Source organism: Aplysia californica, unplaced genomic scaffold (genome assembly GCF_000002075.1).
Source record: "Aplysia californica isolate F4 #8 unplaced genomic scaffold, AplCal3.0 scaffold00405, whole genome shotgun sequence".
In the NCBI taxonomy this organism is placed as follows: Eukaryota; Metazoa; Mollusca; class Gastropoda; order Aplysiida; family Aplysiidae; genus Aplysia; species Aplysia californica.
In genome coordinates, this window is record NW_004797675.1 from 645,614 (window position 1) to 646,781 (window position 1,168).

At 40.6% G+C, this 1,168-nt stretch overlaps 1 protein-coding gene across 1 annotated transcript in view; it reads left to right on the plus strand.

The window, feature by feature from the left end:
- The window catches only part of LOC101852560 (endoglucanase 4), a gene marked incomplete in the record, with an annotated part of 33,211 nt that overhangs the window by 22,451 nt on the left and 9,592 nt on the right, over positions 1-1,168 (plus strand). Inside the window, 1 exon segment of the mRNA XM_013085771.2 lies at positions 875-1,031. Within this exon segment, the coding sequence (XP_012941225.1) occupies positions 875-1,031 (157 nt within the window).

Sequence of the window (1,168 nt, forward strand, 5' to 3'; positions counted from 1 at the left end):
TGATGAACAGCAGTCGATCTGCGCACGCAAGGAGGTGCTATTCCTATTCTTTTTCTGGAAAAACGAAAGAGAGCTTCAAAACAGACTGCAGCGCTATCTGAAGCAAAGAGCATACTTCCTGCGGACACTTTTTTGGCTGAGTGGCCCATCTTGTTATTTACTATCTTTGGTTAAATTTACGATCGAGTACACTACGCGGAGTTTCTCGAGTGTTTTAGAAGGAGTTTTACGGCGCTTGCAACCACAATTTGGTCATGTAAAAGTAAAACCCATGGTACGCTGCGTAAAGTTTCAAGTGTGTTTTAGTAAGAAATTCACGGCACTTGCAACACAATTTGGTCACATGAGAGTAACACCTAGAAACGCACTACGAACGGTGTCACGTATTTTAAGTAAGCGTTTTACGGCACCTGCATAGAGTTTCAGGTATGTTTTATTAAGAGTTTTACGGCGCTTGCAACCACAATCTGGTGATGTAAAAGTAAAACAAAGGGGTACACTGCGAAAAGTTTCACGTGTGTTTTAATAAGAGCTTCGTGACACAATTAGGTCATATAAGTGACGAAGATTTGATTAACGTTTGTTATTAAAATTCAAACAGAAATGTGTTTTTTAAATGGACATAAAAATGTGTTGAGCAAAATAAATAGCTAAAATAAACAACTAAACGTCGATAAAAATTGCCCAACAGGTGGAACAGTAACCATAATTTCTTCTTCAATTTTATTATTTCAACGAGCGCCTGATTTCGTCGAGGATGCCATCCAAATACTGTAAGCCACAGCGAGCTAAAAAATTTTTTTTAAAAACCATGCTATGCTATGACCTCACGGAGAATGAGATTCAACATGGCTGCTGCTGTCTGTCCCCCCAGGTGCTGATGCACGAGCTGTCTAGCGGGGCTGAGAAAAGTGAGTACCGAGGAAAGATCGAGAACTTCATGAGCAACTGGTTGGGGTTCAAGAACGGCGTGTCGAGGACACCGTGTGGGCTGGCCTGGCTGAGAGAGTGGGGAGCTCTCAGATATGCAGGTGAGTGTGGTGGGAGTTTCTTTCTTTTTTCTTTTTTTCTTTCTTTCTTTCTTTCTTTCTTTCTTTCTTTCTTTCTTTCTTTCTTTTAGTCTTTCTTTCAGTCTTTCATTCATTCTTTCTTTCTCTCTCCTTTACCC